Source organism: Erythrolamprus reginae, chromosome 9 (assembly GCF_031021105.1).
Source record: "Erythrolamprus reginae isolate rEryReg1 chromosome 9, rEryReg1.hap1, whole genome shotgun sequence".
Classification (NCBI taxonomy): Eukaryota; Metazoa; Chordata; class Lepidosauria; order Squamata; family Dipsadidae; genus Erythrolamprus; species Erythrolamprus reginae.
In genome coordinates, this window is record NC_091958.1 from 53,148,329 (window position 1) to 53,167,312 (window position 18,984).

General features: G+C 42.8%; 1 protein-coding gene across 3 annotated transcripts in view; it reads left to right on the forward strand.

Annotated features, from left to right (window-relative positions):
- Window positions 1-18,984, forward strand: part of TNRC18 (trinucleotide repeat containing 18) — a 91,953-nt gene that overhangs the window by 24,217 nt on the left and 48,752 nt on the right. For all 3 annotated transcript variants that reach the window (XM_070761307.1, XM_070761305.1, XM_070761306.1), the window contains 3 exons: window positions 4,531-4,656; window positions 5,364-7,175; window positions 18,678-18,780. In XM_070761307.1, the coding sequence (XP_070617408.1) occupies window positions 4,531-4,656; window positions 5,364-7,175; window positions 18,678-18,780 (2,041 nt within the window). The remainder of the gene's footprint in view (window positions 1-4,530; window positions 4,657-5,363; window positions 7,176-18,677; window positions 18,781-18,984) is intronic.

Sequence of the window (18,984 nt, forward strand, 5' to 3'; positions counted from 1 at the left end):
GAGTCAAAAAGAGGGCAGGGAAAATATTTACTGACCCCTCGCATCATGGACACAAATTGTTTCAACTCCTACCCTCAAAACATCGCTACAGAGCATTGCAAACCAAGACAACTAGACACAAGAATGGTTTTTCCCGAAGGCCATCACTCTGCTAAAGATATAATTCCCTCAACGCTGTCAAACTATTTACTACGTCTGCACTACTATTTCTACTAGCTTTTTCTCATCCTTCCTATCACCCATCTCCTCCCACTTATGCCTGTAAGACGATAACTTTGTTGCTTGTATCCTTACAATTTATATTAATATCGATTGTTTCCTGATTGCTTATTTGATCCCTATGACAATCATTAAATGTTGTACCTCCTGATTCTTGACAAATGTATATTTTCTTTTATGTACACTGAAAACATCTGCACCAAAGACAAATTCCTTGTGTGTCCAATCCCATTTGACCGATAAAGACTCTACTCTACTCTACTTTACTCTAAATTCTACTCTACTCTATTCCGAATTCTACTCTACTCTACACTCTATTCTACTCTATTCCATATTCTATTCTACTCTACTTTACTCGAAATTCTACTCTACTCCATTCCGAATTCTACTCTACACTCTATTCTACTCTATTCCATATTCTATTCTACTCTATTCTATTCTACTCTACTGCGAATTCTACTCTACTCTACACTCTATTCTACTCTATTCCATATTCTATTCTACTCTACTTTACTCTAAATTCTACTCTATTCCGAATTCTACTCTACTCTACACTCTATTCTACTCTATTCCATATTCTATTCTATTCTACTCTACTGCGAATTCTACTCTACTCTACACTCTATTCTACTCTATTCCATATTCTATTCTACTCTACTTTACTCTAAATTCTACTCTATTCCGAATTCTACTCTACTCTACACTCTATTCTACTCTATTCCATATTCTATTCTACTCTACTCTACTTTACTCTAAATTCTACTCTACTCTATTCTGAATTCTACTCTACACTTTATTCTACTCTATTCTGAATTCTATTCTATTCTACTCTACTCTACTGTGAATTCTACTCTCCTCTACTCTACACTCTATTCTATTCCATATTCTATTCTATTCTATTCTACTCTACTCTACTCTACTGCGAATTCTACTCTACTCTATTCCGAATTCTACTCTACACTCTATTCTACTCTAGTCCAAATTCTATTCTATTCTACTCTACTCCACTGCAAATTCTACTCTACTCTATTCCGAATTCTATTCTATTCTACTCTACTCTCACTGCGAATTCTACTCTACTCTATTCCGAATTCTACTCTCCTCTACTCTACACTCTATTCTACTCTATTCCAAATTCTATTCCATTCTACTCTACTCTACTCTACTGCGAATTCTACTCTACTCTATTCTGAATTCTACTCTACACTCTATTCTACTCTCTTCCGAATTCTATTCTATTCTACTCTACTCTACTGCGAATTCTACTCTACTCTATTCCGAATTCTACTCTACACTCTATTCTACTCTATTCCGAATTCTATTCTATTCTACTCTACTCTACTGTGAATTCTACTCTCCTCTGCACTCTATTCTATTCCATATTCTATTCTATTCTATTCTATTCTATTCTACTCTACTGCAAATTCTACTCTACTCTATTCTGAATTCTACTCTACTCTACACTCTATTCTACTCTATTCCAAATTCTATTCCATTCTATTCTATTCCCATTCCATTTTCTACACAAGATGCCTTAACCTGGGGGACTTTAAATTATTATTACTGTTGAATAATGTAATTTTTACTTGTTCTACATTGGGTTTCCCCCCCACACTTTTGTTCTCTCTTCCTTTGATTGCAAAAGACTTGTGGGTTTTCGAAAACGGCTGCTCGCTTGATATTTCCCCCTTCTCTGAATTGCACAAGGGCAACCGCTGTTTGTGGGTGGGGTTGCGAGACCACAACCCGGCTGACTTGAAAGCCTTTTCTTATCAAGGTGTCCCACTCTTCCACCCCTTGGTTGACTTCCTTGCCCGTGAAGCCCGCCGTTGTATAAGAGTCCGTCTCAGCTTCAAGGGTCCCCAAGACCATAATGCCCTGCCAGATGGAAATGCCATGCACCTGCAGACCCTCTTTTTGAAGGGGGGAGGGCTGGGGGGGTGTCAGCTGGGCCTGGGAGTTGATGAAGAACCAGGAGATGGGGGCTTTTGACTTCCTGCTGGTGGGCTACCAGTTGGTCTCTGCGGCCAAGTCAAAGGCAGAAGGAATGGAGGAAGCAAGGGTTCAAATCTCCATTTCCTCAAGGGCTTTCGGAAATATGGGGTTGGAGAGGGATGACATTGCTAACTGCCAAAACGGTTTGTTTTCATCATTTTTAATATATATATATATTTGAAAAAACTTTGAAAAAAGACTTTGAAAAAACTAAATTACTTTCCAAATCAGAACACGTATATAAAAGAATAATCATGGAAGCCATAGAGATAGAAAAACACCCCCTCAGCATGAATAAACGTGATGACACGTCCCGCCTACCAGAAATTTGAAAACCAGCCCTAAACAAAAAAACATATCATAATCATTACCATGTCAATCCTTCAACTAAATGTGATTCCACCAACCAATCAAATCATTAAAACATAGCCACCCAATCTACTTGCTACATTCAAACCAAAACTCCCCCCCACTATTTATTTATTTGTTTGTTTGTTTATTCATTCATTCATTCATTCATTCATTCATTCATTCATTCATTCGATTTTTATGCCGCCCTTCTCCTTAGACTCAGGGTGGCTTACAACATGTTAGCGATAGCACTTTTTAACAGAGCTAGGCTATTGCCCCCACAATCCGGGTCCCCATTTTACCCACCTCAGAAGGATGGAAGGCTGAGTCAACCTTGAGCCGGTGATGAGATTTGAACCGCTGACCTTCAAATCTACAGTCAGCTTCAATGGCCTGCAGTACAGCACTCTACCTGCTGCGCCACCCCGGCTCATTTTTAAGGAGCAAATGGCAGTTGCAAACAAACTATATCTACAGCAGCACGAACTTACAACTTCAGCCTGATGATGGTGAATGTGATTTCACTGAATGTGATTTCATAGACATGCAAAATATTACACAGGGCAAAACCCGAACTCAGAACAATCTACATACATATACCCGTGAAAATCTATGAAAACATATATATATATATATTTCTTTTTTCATTTTTTTTAAATTTTTCTCCACATTAAAAAAAACATACATAGCAACACATATACCTTCAATAGCAAACCATGTGTTTGTATCATTGCTTATAGTAATAGCAATAGCATTTAGACTTATCTACCGCTTCATAGTGCTTTTACAGCCCTTTCTAAGCAGTTTTCAGACTCAGCCTGTTGCCCCCAACAATCTGGGTCCTCATTTGACCCACCTTGGAAGGATGGTCAACCTTGAGCTAGTGGTGAGATTTGAACTGCTGGAGTACAGCTAGCAGCTAGCTGAAGTAGCCTGCAGTGCTGCACTCTATAAGTATTATTACTTATAATAAAGTAATAAAACATCCTAAATCACTTCAAATTTCCAATAGTTCAGTCTGTCCAAAAATATATATCTCAAATAGCTGATTTTCATTTTATTAAGCGAAAGACTAAATGGTTTTTCTCACTTTCCCGTTCTGATAGTCACAATCTTAAATCTTTATTTCTCTATTCTAATTCAATTTTGGGTATAATGTTACTTATTTGTCTGATGCTACTTTCTTATCTATCTTTGTTATCCTGGTTATCACAATCATATTTCTCATTTCCTTTTATCCCATTTATATCTGTCTGTCCACCCACCCAACCACCCACCCATCCATCTATCCAACCCATCCATCCATCCATCCATCCATCCATCCATCCATTTTAATTTGTATGCCGCCCAACTCCCAATAATATTAAATTAGTATTAAAAACTTTAATACTAATACAAACCATTCATAAAATTTCACTCAAACTTTATAAAACTCCAAGTCTTCTTTATCTGTTAATTTTCATTTTGGCACAGTCCATTATCTTCTTTAGTATTTCTCAGTTGATATTCTATTCAATTTCCAATTTTGTGCAGATACTGTTCTAGCGGCTGTTACTATGTGTACAGTTAAATATGTTTCTTCTTTGTTAAATTTTTCTGGCACTTTGCCCAACGAGAATATTTCAGGTTTTACATCCAAGATTTTGTTTTAAAATCTTTTCAATCCATGTTGGAATCTCTGTCCAATATTTTTTGGGTTCTATGCAAATCCAACACATATGATAAAGGAGCCAGGTATATTTCTGACGGAACAAACAGGAAGTTGAACAGATCCAACTCAGGTTTCTTCCTTAATGGGACTTGATTAAAAAGAAAATGCATAAAATCAAAGGGGGGGGAGGAGAAAGAAGAAATTGGGATTGGGGGGAAAGGGGAAGGGCAGGGAAAAAGCAACGTGGCCGGTGCGTATGGGGGGAGGGAGTTGTTGAATCCTGAACTAATCTTGGGATTTTTCTTCCGTTTCAGGTTTCTCCCACCTGCCGAGTGGTCTCTACCCCTCATACATTCCTTTGAGTCACCTGGAACCCCACAGCACTGGGAATCCCTTACTTGCCCAACTGAGTCAGCACAGCCTCTTCGAGACCCCAAAAGGTTAGTCTCTTGTTCGTGCGTTCGTTCTTTCCTTCCTTCCTTTCTCCCCTCCTTCCTCCCTCTTCTCATTTCCATCTCCTTCCTTCCTCCCTCGTTTCCTTCCTCACTCACTCACTTCTTTGCTTCCTTCCTTTCTCCCTTCTTTCCTCCCTCCATCTTCTCCTTTCCATCTCCTTTCTTCCTCCCTCGTTTCCTTCCTCACTCACTCACTTCTTGGTTTCCTTCCTTTCTCCCTTCTTTCCTCCCTCCATCTTCTCCTTTCCATCACCTTTCTTCCTCCCTCGTTTCCTTCCTCACTCACTCACTTCTTTGCTTCCTTCCTTTCTCCCCTCCTCCCTCCCTCCATCTTCTCCTTTCCATCTCCTTTCTTCCTCCCTCGTTTCCTTCCTCACTCACTCACTTCTTTGCTTCCTTCCTTTCTCCCTTCTTTCCTCCCTCCATCTTCTCCTTTCCATCTCCTTTCTTCCTCCCTCGTTTCCTTCCTCACTCACTCACTTCTTTGCTTCCTTCCTTTCTCCCTTCTTTCCTCCCTCCATCTTCTCCTTTCCATCTCCTTTCTTCCTCCCTCGTCTCCTTCCTCACTCACTCACTTCTTTGCTTCCTTCCTTCCTTTCTCCCTCCCTTGAAATGTTCTGTACGTTTAGATTTGCGTAACTTGAAAGATTTGACCTCAATCTGGTCTCCCTCTTCCCCTCCTTGATTTACAGATGGATTTTACCTTGCTGGGCACGCAGGGCAAGCGGGCTTGCACGCCCAGACCACCCCGTCCAGGGCAGGCCCCAACCCTGCCTCCAGCCCCCTCCTCCATGAAAAGGACTTTGGCCACCCACACCGGACCTCCAAGGACGGCCTCAAAGACCTCGGCGGGAAGGAGCGCTCTTACCGAAGCGACCACTCCTTGTCCCTGTCTAAGAAGGAGGCCAAGCTGCGCGAGGAGTCCCGGCCTCACAGCGTGGTGGACCTCACCCAGGACACCAAGCCCGAGAGCGAGAGGAAAACGAACGTATTTGAAAAGGCCGCTAAGGTCGGGGAACGCCTGTCTCCCTTCCTGGCGGAACACCTCTCCCACCGGGGGGTCTTCAGCGGAGAACCAAAGTCCAAACACCCACTTCAGACCTCTTCCCTCAGCAACTGCAACATGACCGGAAGCGCCCAGGGCTCCGAGCTGGACCGCTGTCCCAAGGACCTCAGCAGACATGACGAGAATGTCAGGCCGCCTCCTTACGTCTACTCCGACCGGATAAAGAAAGTCGACTCCGCCATGAGTTCGGTGGCTGCTTTGCACGTTGCCTGCAGCTGCCCATCTCCGGCTCAACCGGGGAAAATCCCGCCACCTTCGGCCTTCCCTCCCCAGCCCATCCACCCCAACATGTACACCATCTTCCCGTTGACCAAGGAGTCCGCGAGGGAGCACAAGGTCATCGCGCCCACCTTTGTGCCTTCCCTCGAGGCCTATGACGAGAGAAACGGGCCGATCCAGATTGCCTCCCAAGCCCGGGACAACGGCAAACTGAAGGAGAAGGAGGTTCCTGTGGCTCACCGAGTGGGGGTCTTGCAGGTGGTCCCCGAGAGGTGCCTGGCGGATTCCTCTCGCAACCTCTTGGCCCAGGACTTCTCTATCCATGCGTATGCCAAACGGATGGAGATCCTGCGGGAGAAAAATACGGTGATCAGGGCCAACTCCATGGTCTTGAAGAAACAGGGGGCTTCAGAAGCCTACTTGAACAGGCCGAGGTTGAACTCCCCCGAAAGCAGGGACTACCTTCCTTTGAAGGACTTGCCCAAAGCTGGCCTGGAGGCAGAACATCGCTCTTGCGAGCGGGAACGTTTTCAAAGACCTGGCTGCAAAGAAGCCGTGAAGGTCTACAGCACTTTGGACCCCTCTTCTTCCTCCTCCTCCTCTTCCTCTTCCTCCCGCCAGCATTTAGACCCCAACCAGCAATTGAAGCCCCCCGAACAAAAATGGAAGCCTTTCGAAATGGGCAACTTTGCCACCACCCAGATGGCGGTGTTGGCTGCCCAACACAACCACGCAAACCGGGTGGAGGAGGAAGCCAAGAAAAGCTACTTGGAGACCGGCAACCTACAGAGGTCCTCCGTGGTGGGAGGCCGGAGCACGGCTGAGGGCCTCCACGCTCCCTCGCACGGCGAAGGCTCCGCCATGCAAAGTCTCATCAAATACAGCGGGAGCTTTGCGAAGGAGGCGTCGGCGCGGCAGGGGGGTGGCAAGAAGACTCCTTTTGGCGGTCTGGGCAACATGAAGTTGGACCCTGGTCAACAACCTTCCCCCAAGCTCCAGCAGTTGCTGTCCCACCAAGCTGGCAAGCAGCTGAAGAAGGAACCGGAGCGGCCCGAGAGCGCCAAGTCTTTTGGGCGAGAGAGCATTGGATCTCAAGGAGAGGTGGAAGTGAGACATCTCCCCGTTGGCATCGCTGTAGCGGTGGCCCGTCAGAAGGACAACAGCAGCGGCAGCAAGATGGGGCTCGTGGACCGCGACCGCTCCTTGAGTAACGTTAAAGGTAGGCTTGAGAGCAGGGAAGAACCCAGCTCTGGATGGGACAGTTGCCATTCCTGGATTTGGCCGTATGGGGTAGGCAAAGTTGGCTCTTCTATGACTTGTGGACTCCAACTCCCAGAATTCCTGAGCCAATCATGCTAGCTCAGGAATTCTGGGAACTGAAGTCCACATGTCATAGAAGAGCCAACTTTGCCTACCCCTGGATTGGGGGAATTCTGGGAATTGATGTTCTTGGAGATGTAGGTTTGTTCCCGAGCTGAGAAGGTTGGCTGACATGGGGGAACTGAGATATCTCCCCTGGGCCTATACAATTTATGTATGGTAGGCTTGTATGCATGTCTGCTTAATAATGGGTTTTTTAAAAATATCTTAAATTGTAAATTATTAGATTTGTTATGAACTGTTTTTATTGTGTTGTGAGCCGCCCCAAGTCTACGGAAAGGGGTGGCATACAAATCTAATAAATGAAATGAAATGAAATGAAATGAATGAAGATGGAGATAGGAGAATTGGAGTTTGGCTGTGGGGTGTTCTCCAAATTCAAAGTGTTGGTAATGACGTATAAAGCCCTACATGGCATCGGGCCAGATTACTTGCGAGTCCCAGCAACCGGTTAGGTCCCACAGAGTTGGCCTTCTCTGGGTCCCATCAACTAGACAATTGGGGAAGAGCCTTCTCTGTGGGGGGCCCGGCTCTCTGGAATCAGTTACCCCCACTGCCCCCACCCTCCTTGCCTTCCGCAAGTCTTAAGACTCATTTATGCCATCAGGCTTGGGGCCATTAGATCTTAGCCCCCTGGCTGACAAATATTATGTGTGATGGTTGTCTGGATAGGTATGATTACTTTTTTAAACAAAATTGGGGATTTTAGATTAGTTTATTTAGTTTTAACTAATTTTCACTGTTTCCTTTTATATGTTGTAAGCAGAGAGGGGCGGCATATTAATCCGATAGATAGATAGATAGATAGATAGATAGATAGATAGGTAGGTAGGTAGGTAGGTAGGTAGGTAGGTAGGTAGATAGATAAGATAGATAGGATTAGATAGATAGATAGATAGATAGATAGATAGATAGATAGATAGATAGATAGATAGGATAAGATAGATAGGATAAGATAGATAGGATAAGATAGATAGGATAAGATAGATAGGATAAGATAGATAGGATAAGATAGATAGGATAAGATAGATAGGAAGATAGATAGATAGATAGATAGATAGATAGATAGATAGATAGATAGATAGATAGATAGATGATAGATAGAAACTTTGGAAAGATTGGATGAGAAAGTTGGAGTGGACAACATCGAAAGGTGACCCTTTGAGCCAAACAGTTGTTACGATGTTGATTGATTGATTATTTCTTAATTTATTTATTTATTTAGACTTATATGCCATTATTACCAATGTTATGGTAATACTGAAGGAGAGAGGGAGAGGTAGCAAAGTTGAAGCTTGAAAGAACTTTGTGGCAGAATCCAATCTGGGTCATTAGGACAAGAACTTTTAGCTTAGAGGCTCTTAAATTTACATTATAATGTAACTATAATAGAACTTTATAGGATAAATGTATTCTTTCTGTACTGTGTTTAGCTATAGCTGCATAATATATAAAGCCCCCTCTAATACTAATAACTAAATGGATTCTCTGCATCCAGAGATAATGTGCCAACCAAACAGCAGATGCTAAGTATAAGTGGTTGGCCACTATTAGAGTCCTGAATTAGATTTTTATTTTATTTTTTAAATTTATTATTAGACTTGGAAGGGACCTTGTAAGTCATCTATTCCAACTTATTACCGGGGCTTAATTTTCCAAGCTTTTGGACTAGTGTTGGAGCACTAGTAAACTTCTCTCTACTCAGAATGTGTGCGGAGGCTATTCTATGCGTGGTATTTATGTGTCCAGTTCTGGAGACCTCACCGACAAAAAGGTATTGACAAAATTGAACGGGTCCAAAGACGGGCTACAAGAATGGTGGAAGGTCTTAAGCATAAAATGTGTCAGGAAAAACTTAATTAACTCCATATGTATAGTCTGGAGGACAGAAGGAAAAGGGGGGACATGATCGAAACATTTAAATATGTTAAAGTGTTAAATACAGTTTGGGAAGGATACAGAATACAGAAAGGGATACAGAAAGGGTATAAGGGCAGACTAGATGGATCATGAGGTCTTTTTCTGCCGTCAGTCTTCTATGTTTCTAAGGTCTTAAGCATCAAACTTACCAGGAAAGACTTCATGAACTCAATCTGTATAGTCTGGAGGACAGAAGGGAAAGGGGGGACATCATAGAAACATTTAAATATGTTAAAGTGTTAAATACGGTTCGGGAAGGAAGTGTTTTTAATAAGAAAGTGAACCCAAGAACAAGGGGGCACAATCTGAGGTGAGTTGGGGGAAAGGTCAGAAGCAACGTGAGAAAATATGATTTTACTGAAAGAGGAGTAGATGCTTGGAACAAACTTCCAGCAGGCGTGGTTGGTAAATCCACAGTGACTGAATTTCAACATGCCTGGGATAAATATATATCCATCCTAAAATAAAATAGTAAGGGCAAGAAATAGTATAAGGGCAGACTAGATGGACCATGAGGTCTTTTTCTGCCGTCAATCTTCAATGTTTCTAAGAAACTTCTCGAGACGGGAAGAGCAAACCATCTTCAAGGCAGGACCAAGAAAGTCCAGTTCCCTCTTGTGGGGAAAAAAAAATACTTTGACCTTAGATGGATTGAGAATCCCCATACAGAGGTCTTGTTTTAGAGGATGAATTCTCCCTTTCATTTTGCTCAAAAAGCTGAGCCTTGACTTCTCAGCTTGGGCCTCTCGATATGTATTTGCCAAGCCCCTCTTTTAAAAAAAATAAAATAAAAATAAAATCCAAAAACCAAGATAAAGATAAATAAATCAAGCTCGCAGACACCACTTAGCTCTGTGGGAATAACTTAAGGAACATTTTGTTAGGGTGAGTCACTCTAAAGGACTATCCAAGTTCCCTCTTTTCTCCACCCCAGTTAAATTTATCAGTGTTTGATTCTGCTAATGTCCGCAGTGAATTTCCATCTACATTTTATTTGCAATTTGCTTTAAAGACAAACAAACGAACAGCATATTGCTCCAACTGTAGTCAGTCAACTGATTTGGCTTTCCAAGACCGTGTTGTGGGCACTCCCACAAAATGGCCGAGGGGGGCCAGCCTTTTTAGAGAGGGTGCAGATAGATCGAGCCATTGGTCAGAAAGTGAGGCGATAGGGTCCTCATTATTTGTTAACAAACATTAATTTGTTTTTAAGTATTGGATTAGGTAAGGTCGCTAAGGTCCCACAGAGTTGGCCTTCTCCGAGTCCCGTCGACTAAACAATGTCGTTTGGCGGGCCCCAGGGGAAGAGCCTTCTCTGTGGCGGCCCCGGCCCTTTGGAACAAACTCCCCCCGGAGATTAGAATTGCCCCCACCCTCCCTGTCTTTTGTAAACTACTCAAGACTCATTTATACCGCCAGGCATGGGGGAGTTGAGATAGCTCTTCCCCCTAGGCCATTACAAGTTATGCATGGTATGTTTGTGTGTATGTTTGGTTTTATAATAAGGGTTTTTAGTTGTTTTTTTATTATTGGATTGTACATGTTGTGTTTATTATTGTTGTTAGCCGCCCCGAGTCTGCAGAGAGGGGCGGCATACAAATCCAATAAATTATTATTATTATTATTATTATTATTATTATTATTATTATTATTATTATTATTATTTGTACTGTTTCTTGCTGTGAGCCGCTCTGAGTCTTCAGAGAGAGGCGGCATACATAATAATAATAATAATAATAATAATAATAATAATAATATCTGAAGCATAGCACACCAGAAATCCTGATTGTGGAGAAAAAGAAAGTATGGATCATCGACATCGCAATCCCAGGAGACAGCAGAATTGAGGAGAAGCTGCTAGAGAAATTAGTGAAATATGAAGATCTAAAAATCGAGCTCCAACGACTCTAGCATAAGCCCGTGAAAGTGGTCCCAGTGGTACTTGGCACGCTGGGCGCAGTGCCAAAGGATCTCAGCGGACATTGGAAAACCATCGGAATTGACAAAATCTCCATCTGTCAATTGCAAAAGGCCGCTTTACTGGGATTGGCAAACATAATTCGCCGCTACATCATGCAGTCCTAGGTGCTTGGGAAGCGCCCGACTGGTGATGAAATACGAAATCCAGCATAGTGATCTTTTTTGCTGTGTTGCATTGACATCATCATCATCATAATAATAATAATAATAATAATAATAATAATAATAATAATGTAATAGTAATAGTAATAGTAATAGGAGTAATAATAATAATAATAATAATTATCTCATGAGACCACATTTGGAATACTGTGTTCAGTTCTGGAGACCTCACCTACAAAAAGATATTGATAAAATTGAACGGGTTCAAAGACGGGCTACAAGAATGGTGGAAGGTCTTAAGCATAAAACGTATCAGGAAAGACTTCATGAACTCAATCTGTAGAGTCTGGAGGACAGAAGGAAAAGGGGGGACATGATCGAAACATTTAAATATGTTAAAGGGTTAAATAAGGTTCAGGAGGGAAGTGTTTTTTTTTTAATAGGAAAGTGAACACAAGAACCAGGGGACACAATCTGAGGTTAATTGGGGGAAAGATCAAAAGCAACATGAGAAAATATTATTTCACTGAAAGAGTAGTAGATCCTTGGAACAAACTTCCAGCAGACGTGGTTGGTAAATCCACAGGAACTGAATTTAAACGTGCCTGGGATAAACATAGATCCATCCTAAGATAAAATACAGGAAATAGTATAAGGGCAGACTAGATGGACCAGGAGGTCTTTTTCTGCTGTCAGTCTTCTATGTTAATAATAATAATAATAATAATAATAATAATAATAATAATAATAATAATAATATTTTCCGTACCTCCACAAAAAATCTGATTGGAGGTGAGAGAGAGAAAGAGCAAGTAGAAGATACTGTGTCCCAGTTCTGGAGACCTCACCTGCACGAAAGGTGAACTCTAAAAGATGCCTTATGGTGATGGAGGCATTCAATAGTTTGCCGAATTTGTGGTGGTGTGGCATGTGGGCAAATTGAGCCAGAGTCAATCATTAGTTTTTGAGTTTTCTAGTGGATGCATTTGGTTAATCACTAGGTTAACTTTGGTGAATGGCACCAGGGAAAGAACATCAGGGAAGTGAGAAAAATTAACTGAAATGTACAATTCTGGATAATTGTTAAGAATCAAGATGGTGGTGTTTGTTGGGTGGGAGGCATCTTAAAATGAAAACATGGGTGGAAGTTAAATTGCCCCCTCCTCTTGACTTTTCTGACTATCCCTCCTGGGATGCTTGTCCTGCAAATTGAAATTTAAAAAATGGTGTTTGTCTTGTGAGATTACAATGAGGGCCAACATCCTCAAAAGTTATGGACAATGGCCCTTCGCTCTTGCTTCACTATTCTTAAGAGTAATTCAGTCGGAGGCTGGCCAAACATTCCCCAGATTTTGAGATGGGTGGGAGGAAGGAAGAACATACCGTATTTTTCAGAGTGTAAGACGCACCGGAGTATAAGACACACCTTAGTTTCGGGGGGGGGGGGAATAGGGAAAAGAATCTGCTTACCAGGTATTACCTGGTTAGCGTCCTTAGTCTGGTCAGCTTCAGCACATTATTTTATCCCCTGGTTAGGGCTTTAAAAAAAACTTTATTTGCAGAGAGTAATGAAAAAAACCCTGCAAAGACTTAGGGCTTGGAAAACATTCTTTGCAGAGAGCAACAATGAAAGAGCTTGCAAGCCAGTAAGAACTGGGAACATCTTTAGCTCCTGGTTAGGGCTGGAAAGAAACATTCAGAGCAAGTTAGAGCAATGAAAAAAACCCTGCAAAGACTTAGGGCTTGGGAAACATTCTTTGCAGAGAGTAACAATGAAAGAGCTTGCAAGCCAGTAAGAGCTGGGAACATTGTTAGCACCTGGTTAGGGCTGGAAAGAAACATTCAGAGCAAGTTAGAGCAATAAAAAAAACCCTGCAAAGACTTAGGGCTTGGAAAACATTCTTTGCAGAGAGTAACAATGAAAGAGCTTGCAAGCCAGTAAGAGCTGGGAACATTGTTAGCACCTGGTTAGGGCTGGAAAGAAACATTCAGAGCAAGTTAGAGCAATGAAAAAAACCCTGCAAAGACTTAGGGTTTGGAAAACATTCTTTGCAGAGAGTAACAATGAAAGAGCTTGCAAGCCAGTAAGAGCTGGGAACATTGTTAGCACCTGGTTAGGGCTGGAAAGAAACATTCAGAGCAAGTTAGAGCAATGAAAAAAACCCTGCAAAGACTTAGGGTTTGGAAAACATTCTTTGCAGAGAGTAACAATGAAAGAGCTTGCAAGCCAGTAAGAGCTGGGAACATCTTTAGCTCCTGGTTAGGGCTGGAAAGAAACATTCAGAGCAAGTTAGAGCAATAAAAAAAACCCTGCAAAGACTTAGGGCTTGGAAAACATTCTTTGCAGAGAGTAACAATGAAAGAGCTTGCAAGCCAGTAAGAGCTGGGAACATTGTTAGCACCTGGTTAGGGCTGGAAAGAAACATTCAGAGCAAGTTAGAGCAATGAAAAAAACCCTGCAAAGACTTAGGGTTTGGAAAACATTCTTTGCAGAGAGTAACAATGAAAGAGCTTGCAAGCCAGTAAGAGCTGGGAACATCTTTAGCTCCTGGGTAGGGCTGGAAAGAAACATTCAGAGCAAGTTAGAGCAATGAAAAAAACCCTGCAAAGACTTAGGGCTTGGAAAACATTCTTTCGGGAGAGAAATAATGAAAGTGCTTGCAAGCTGATAAGAACTGGGAACATCTTTAGCTCCTGGTTAGGGCTGGAAAGAAACATTTGGAGCAGGTAGAGCAATGAAAAAACCCTGCAAAGACTTAGGGCTTGGAAAACATTATTCGCAGAGAGTAACAATGAAAGAACCTGCAAGGTAAGAGCTGGGAACATCGTTAGCACCTGGTTAGAGCTGGAAAGAAACATTAGGAGCAAGTTAGAGCAATGGAAAAAAACCCTGCAAAGACTTAGGGCTTGGAAAACATTCTTTGCAGAGAGTAACAATAAAAGAGCTTGCAAACCAGTAAGATTTGGGAACATTGTTAACACCTGGTTAGGGCTGGAAAGAAACATTTGGATGAAAGAGCTTGCAAGCTGGTAACGGCTGGGAACATCGTTAGCACCTTAGAGCTGGAAAGAAACATTTCAAGCAAGTTAGAGCAATGAAAAAAACCCTGCAAAGACTTAGGGCTTGGAAAACATTCTTCGCAGAGAGTAACAATGAAAGAACCTGCAAGATAAGAGATGGGAAGATTGTTAGCATCTAGTTAGGGCTGGGAGGGAAAGCTTTGAAAAAAGCTACATTCAGAGTATAAGACACCTGAATTTTCAGCCTCTTTTAAGGGAGGAAAAAGGTGTGTTTTATATTCCGAAAAATACGGTATTCCCAAGTGCCCCCCCACTCCACCACGCTGCTATGAAATGGCTGCAGAAGGAAACCCTTGAATGGGGAAGGCAAAGGGGTGCGTCGGAGCAGAAGGTGGCTGAAATTTGTGAATTGGAAGCCACAGATTGGTGTGTGTGGGTGTTGCAGAAGGCAGCTGAAATTTTGCCAATGGTGGAAACCCCCCCCCCCCGCTTTCCCGCCTGCCAGCTCACATGCTGTGCATCCTTCCAATTGCTTCAGTGCCCCCTTTTCGTCTCCCCATCATTGACCACCTCTCCGTTCTGAGTGGCGGGTGCAGTATCTTTTACTATCAGTAAAAGTGGCGGGTGCAGTATCTTTTACAAGGGCTGCAATATCTTTTACTACCACCCTGTGGGCGTGCCTTATTTTGTGGGTGTGGCTTGATGGCCATGTGACCAGGTGGGAGTGGCTTGACTATCATGTGACCAGGGGGTGGCTTAAAGGTCATGGGATTGGCTTACAGATGTCCAACTTGACGTCACTCACGTCAAGGGTTTGAGTTAGGGTGCCTGGCCTCTCCTCGCCTCAAGAGATACAATTTCTTTAATTTACTATTACTGAACATCCAAAATATACTCTTTAATTCTATATATACAGAGGGTGGAAACACCTTGCAGCACTTCCATGGAATCCAGATTTGTGAAGCTCCCCTCGAACAGTTTTTGTGGAAACTGAGTTCTGTACGTGTCTATTGAGTTCTGCAGTGATTTTAGGAGCTGCGGTCTTGCGATCCGCTCTAACAATTCGCTTTAGAGTCCGACGGTCTCTCTCAGACGACTTCGACTTTCGACCAGACCTGTGCTTGGCTGAGGACGTTTTCCCTTCTTTTTCAAAAGCAGTCATGACTTTTGAGACCTGACCTCTTGAAATGCCAGACATTCGGGCCTTTTCTGTTACACTAGCGCCTGCCATTCGAGCACCAACAATTTGGCCTCTTTGAAAGTCTGAGAGGTCTGCCCTTTCTAGAAGGTTATAAACAATTTCTGTAAAAAAAAAAAAGGTAGTTTAAAAAAAACATATCAAATAACAGAATTTTAAAAAAGCATTAAAATAAGTCAAGTTTTGATAGATTTGAACATGTTCAAACATTATGATGCCAAAAAGTCTCAAGTGTTTCCATTTTCTTGTCCACCCACTGTATATGCTATATGTGTACATACATATTATACACAAAAATATACATTATCTACTATATAAAGTGTTATGTACACACAAACATGCACGCACAGCTCTTCTAAAGTTATACACATTCAACCTCATTCACTACGATCGGAAAAACATACCCAGAGCCCAGAAGGGGAAAATAATTTCTACCGGTTCTGCGTATCGGACAGTACCGGTAGGAACCCACCCAGGGCGGGCTGGGGAGGGACACTCAGCAGCAATCCAAACCTGCTCCGATGCTTTCCCGCTGCTTTCTCCTGCATGAAAAAAAAATTAGATTCTGGACTCTGTCCATCTGTCCGTCCACCCGCTGCTGGGACCCCGGACTCTCATTTGTGTGTGCAGGGGCCAGCCTCACTTCATTTTTCCATCTGGGTTCCCACAGCCTCTTTTGCATCTGGTGCCAAGAGCCGGGGATTGGTAAGCAACAAAGGAGATGTGTTTGTTGGAGCTGGTTTGAAAGCTTCCAGGCCCCCCCTCCCATCAGCTCTCCCCCCCCTGCTCCGCCATCCTTGGCTCCCCCCCCTAAAATGTAATTTACTGAGTAGAAATAAGAGCTTGTGAACAAGGACTGTACTTTGTCTGGTTGCTAAGCGATAGAATTGGCACACAAGGCGTTCTTTTAAAAAAAAAAGATTTTTTTTGCCTGTCTCGTGGCCCCCTCCCCAATTCTCCCTTGCCCCCTCCACCCTTTTCCTGTTCTGGCGTGCCAGGAGATTTTCTTTCTTTCTTTCTTTCTTTCTTTCTTTCTTTCTTTCTTTCTTTTTCTCTCTCTCTCTTTCTTTCTTTTTCTCCCTCTTTTTCTTTCTTCCTTTCTTTATCTTTTTCTCTTTTTTCTTTCTCTTCTTTCTTTTTCTCCCTCTTTTTCTTTCTTTCTTTTTCTCCCTCTTTTTCTTTCTTTCTTTCTCTTTTTCTTTTTTCTTTCTTTCTCTTTTTCTCTTTTTTCTTTCTTTCTTTCTCTCTTTCTTTCTTTCTTCTCTCTTTCTTTTTCTCCCTCTTTTTCTTTCTCTTTTTATCTTTTTTCTTTCTCTTTTTCTTTCTTTTTCTCTATCTCTCTTTCTTTTTCTCCCTCTTTTTCTTTCTTTCTCTTTCTCTTTTTTCTTTCTTTCTTTCTCTTTCTTTCTTTCTTTCTCACTTTCCTTCTTTTTCTCTTTCTCCTTTTTCTCTCTCTCTCTCTCTCTTTGTTTTTTAAAAAATTAATAATATCAAGTTGTTCTGCGCCAAGTATAGGGAGCTTGAAGGTGCAAACTCTTTTGGGGAGAGAGAAAAGCAAAGGGATGAGGAGAGTGTTAACTTAGTTAATCCACTAGGATCTGGCAAGCCAAACCACACATTGAACAGGGCCATCGGTCGCCAAGGAAACGGGGCCTCCCGAGATATTTCTTTTGGCCCCCTCCCGCCCGCCCAGCTCGGTGCATAACCGATTGAATTTTGCACGGGGATGAATGTCGTTCCAGCGGACTTTGTACTGTCACGTCAGGAAATTGATCAAGACAAGATTGCTTATGGAGGGGTTTTTGGTGTGTTTGTGTGTGTGTGTGTATGCCAGTGATGGGCTCCTACAGGTACAGCCAGGTATAGAAAACTGGTAGAAAAACTTTGAATTTTTCTCTTTTTTTTCCCTTCTGGGCTCTGGATATGTTTTTCCTATTGCAGTAAATGAGGTCGAATGTGTATAATTTTACAGTTTATAAAGTAGATAACATGTATTTTTGTGTGCCTGTGTGTAATATGTAAGTACACATATGGCATAGACACATAGAATTAAATAGTATATTTTGGATGTTCGGTCACAGTAAATAGATGGGGAAATTGTCTCTCTTTGAGGTGAGGATTGGCCAGGCACCCTAACCCAAACCCTTGGCGTGAGTGGCGTCAAGTTGGCCACCTTTAAGCCAGTCACATGACTTTTAAGCCACCCCTGGTCACATGATTGTCAAGCCACTCCCACCTGGTCACATGGCTGGCAAGCCACACCCACAAAATAAGCCACCCCCACAGTGTGGTAGTAATTTTTATTTTTCTAGTTGCAGGGGGTCTGGATTTGGATCACGTAACCATGGCAATTATAGGTCCCTCCCTCTGAACTCCTTTCCTCTTCCTTCCTCCTCTTCCTCCTCTTCTTCTTCCTCTTTTTTCTCCTCTTCTTCCTCTCCCGCTTCACCTCCTCTTTCTCCTCTTCATGTTCTTCCTTCTTCTCTTCTTCTTCCTCTTCCTCTCCTCCTCCACCTCCTCCTCTTCTTCTCTTCCTCCTCTTCTTCCTCCTCTTTTTTCTCCTCTTCTTCCTCTCCCACTTCGTTGTCTTCTTCCTCCACCTCCTCTTTCTCCTCTTCATGTTGTTCCTCCTTCTCTTCTTCTTCCTCTTCCTCCTTCTCCTCCTCTTCCTCTCCTCCTCATCCTCCTTTTCCTCTTCCTCTCCTCCTCCACCTCCTATTCTTCTTCCTGTTTCTCTCTTCCTTCTCCACTTCTCCTCCACTTCTCCTCCTCTTCTCCTCCTCCTCTTCTCTTCCTCCTCCTGCTCTCCCCTCTCTATTCTGAACAATAAACTGTTCTAAGTTGGGGACTACCTATATTTTGGGAGCAGAACCAGGAATTTGTCTGTAGGTATCTAAAGCTTCCCGAATAAGCAGAGACCTGTCCTGTCCTTCCTGATTCCACTTGGCCCCTTAACCATTCTGCCCTGATTGTCTCTTCAGGCTTCTCCATCAAGGAGGATCTTGGGATCCTGGTAATTCTTGAAGAGATGTCTAGAACTTCAACCGTCGGCTGGAGAATTCTCAATGTTTGATTGTATTTGCAGGAGGCTGAGCTTGCTTTCTTTCGGTTGCCCCTTAGGACACGGACGGTTGGACGAGGACTGTGCCGACGACCGTCCACGCCTCCGAGAGAACCACCTCCTGGCAAGTCGTCTGGAACGAGACCAGGAGAAGCTGCTCAGGTGACGTTTCTTTAGGCTTCTGGTGCTTTTCCTGCTCCACGTTGGCTCTGAAATGAGACCGTTTCCGCCCACAGTTTTGTAGCCTGAAAGAGGCAACTCTCAAAGCTGCCTGTAACGTGGAAATATATTTCAGCCACCAATGTAATGAAAGCAAATAAACCCGCTGTGGAAAATAGCAGGGAAGGAAAAACATTCTTCCTGGCT